We start from the raw sequence: 2,500 nt of genomic DNA on the forward strand, positions 1-2,500 counted from the left end.
GAAACTTTTGCTGTTGGCTTGGACATATCAAAAGCTTTTGATAGAGTCTGGCACAAAGCTTTGATTTCCAAACTACCCTCCTACAGCTTCTATCCTTCTCTCTGTAACTTCATCTCAAGTTTCCTTTCTGACCGTTCTGTTGCTGCTGTGGTAAAAGGTCACTGTTCTTCTGCCGACTTCTGATCTCTCTAAAATTTGTGATTGGGGCAGAGCAAACTTGGTATTGTTCAGTGCCTCAAAAAGTCAATTCCTCCACCTATCAGCTGGACACAACCTTCCAGACAACTCTCCCCTCTTCTTCAGTGACACTCAACTGTCCCCCTCTTCCACACTGAACATCCTTGGTCTGTCATTTACTTATAATCTGAACTGGAAGCTTCACATCTCATCTCTAGCTAAAACAGCCTCTGTGAAGTTAGGCGTTCTGAGACGTCTCCGCCAGTTTTTCTCACCCCTCCCAGCTGCTAACTCTGTACAGGGGCCTTATCCGTCCATGTATGGAGTATGCTTCACATGTCTGGGTGGGTTCCACTCAAACTGCTCTGCCACACAGGGTGGAATCAAAATTTCTTCGTCTCATCAACGCCTCTCCTCTAACTGACTGTCTTCATCCTCTATCTCACAGCCGCAATGTTGGATATCTAGCTGTCTTCTACCGCTATTTTCACGCTAACTGCTCTTGTGATCTTGCTAACTGCATGTCTCCCCTCCTCCCGTGGCCTCGCTGCACAAGACTTTCTTCTTTCTCTCACCACTATTCTATCCACCTCTCGAACGCAAGAATTAACCAGCATTATCAATCATTCATCCCCTTCTCTGGTAAACTCTGGAACTCCCTGCCTGCTTCTGTATTCCTTCCCATGACTTGCACTCCTTCAAGAGGGAGGCTTCAACACACTTATCCTTCAAGTTTTGACCACCACTTCTGACACTTCCAGGATGGCCATCTTAGTTAGGAAGGAAGATGTGAGGGAAAGAGGAACAACATTTCCTCACCTGCAAATGTGGAGGTGAGGTGCCGGTCACTGCCAGAAATCCCCAGAACTTTGGCACCTCCATGTTTTTCTGAAGGCGGCCCACACCGGATTTCTGAAGGGGAGAAAGGGAGGGGATATTAAGGGGATGTTCCTCTCTCTCTCTCTCTCTCTCTCTCTCTCTCTCTCTCTCTCTCTCTCTCTCTCTCTCTCTCTCTCTCTCTCTCTCTCTCTCTCTCTCTCTCTCTCTCTCTCTCTCTCTCTCATTATAACAAAATTGATAGTAGGTGGTGGTAATAATAATAACAATAACAATAACAATAATAATAATAATAATAATAATAATAATAATAATAATAATAAATAATAATAATAATAATAATAATAATAATAAATGATGATGATGATGATGATGATGATGATGATGGTAAAAATTATAGTAGTACTACTACACACACACACACACACACACACACACACTCACACTCTCTCTCTCTCTCTCTCTCTCTCTCTCTCTCTCTCTCTCTCATAAACACACACACACACACACACACCGTTTATTATTATTATTATTATTATTATTATTATTATTATTATTATTATTACACACACACACACACACACAAAAACACCTGAAATGTAGCGGTAACTAAGCTATTTTCCCGTTCTCCGGGCAACACTTGGCAACCCCAGCGACCCGCCGGGTGGAAAGCACTCGCCGGGTGGAAAGCACCATGATGAGTGGTAAGAGACAGCCTGATAAGAGCCAAGGATCTCAGATCATAACTCACCATGGAGCAGGACACAACATATGTATTTACCACTGCTTCTGAGTTTGAAGACACTGACACTGAATATTTAGAAGAACAAACTGAAGAAAGCAAAGACATCAGTGAGGACTCGCAAAATGATTTACAGGATCCACCTCTTTTATCACAACAGAGACATCATACCTGTCATTCTTTATTGATAATTTTTTATTATCTTCCATTTTATAAGAAAATGGTACAAGGTAACTTGTCAGAGAGAGAGAGAGAGAGAGAGAGAGAGAGAGAGAGAGAGAGAGAGAGAGAGAGAGAGAGAGAGAGAGAGAGAGAGAGAGAGAGAGAGAGAGAGAATGTTATTTGCCTGAAACGATATGAAAGGGATGAAATCTCTCTCTCTCTCTCTCTCTCTCTCTCTCATTGGAAGTGTACAATTTCCCCTCCAAGATGAGAGAGAGAGAGAGAGAGAGAGAGAGAGAGAGAGAGAGAGAGAGAGAGAGAGAGAGAGAGAGAGAGAGAGAGAGAGAGAGAGAGAGAGAGAGAGAGAGAGAGAGAGAGTGTGTGTGGCCAGTGTCCCTCCTGTGTGTGTGTGTGTGTGTGTGTGTGTGTGTGTGTGTGTGTGTGTGTGTGTGTGTGTGTGTGTGTGTGTGTGTGTGTGTGTGTGTGTGTGTGTGTGTGTGTGTGTGTAGGTCACATGGAGCTACAAAGTACATCATTGTATTCAGAATAACAAAGAGAAAATAATGATTAGTATTCAAACAG

At 43.0% G+C, this 2,500-nt stretch overlaps 1 protein-coding gene across 14 annotated transcripts in view; it reads right to left on the minus strand.

Moving 5' to 3' along the window:
• Window positions 1-2,500, minus strand: part of LOC135107738 (uncharacterized) — a 63,005-nt gene that overhangs the window by 48,157 nt on the left and 12,348 nt on the right. For 10 of the 14 annotated variants that reach the window (XM_064018024.1, XM_064018018.1, XM_064018021.1 and 7 more), the window contains one exon: window positions 997-1,089. The exons of the other annotated variants lie outside the window; for them this stretch is intronic. Coding sequence is in view for 7 of the 10 variants with exons in the window: in XM_064018018.1 (XP_063874088.1) it covers window positions 997-1,089 (93 nt within the window). In the remaining 3 variants the exon portion in view is untranslated. The remainder of the gene's footprint in view (window positions 1-996; window positions 1,090-2,500) is intronic. 14 annotated transcript variants of the gene reach the window in all.

Source organism: Scylla paramamosain, chromosome 15, assembly GCF_035594125.1.
Source record: "Scylla paramamosain isolate STU-SP2022 chromosome 15, ASM3559412v1, whole genome shotgun sequence".
Taxonomy (NCBI): Eukaryota; Metazoa; Arthropoda; class Malacostraca; order Decapoda; family Portunidae; genus Scylla; species Scylla paramamosain.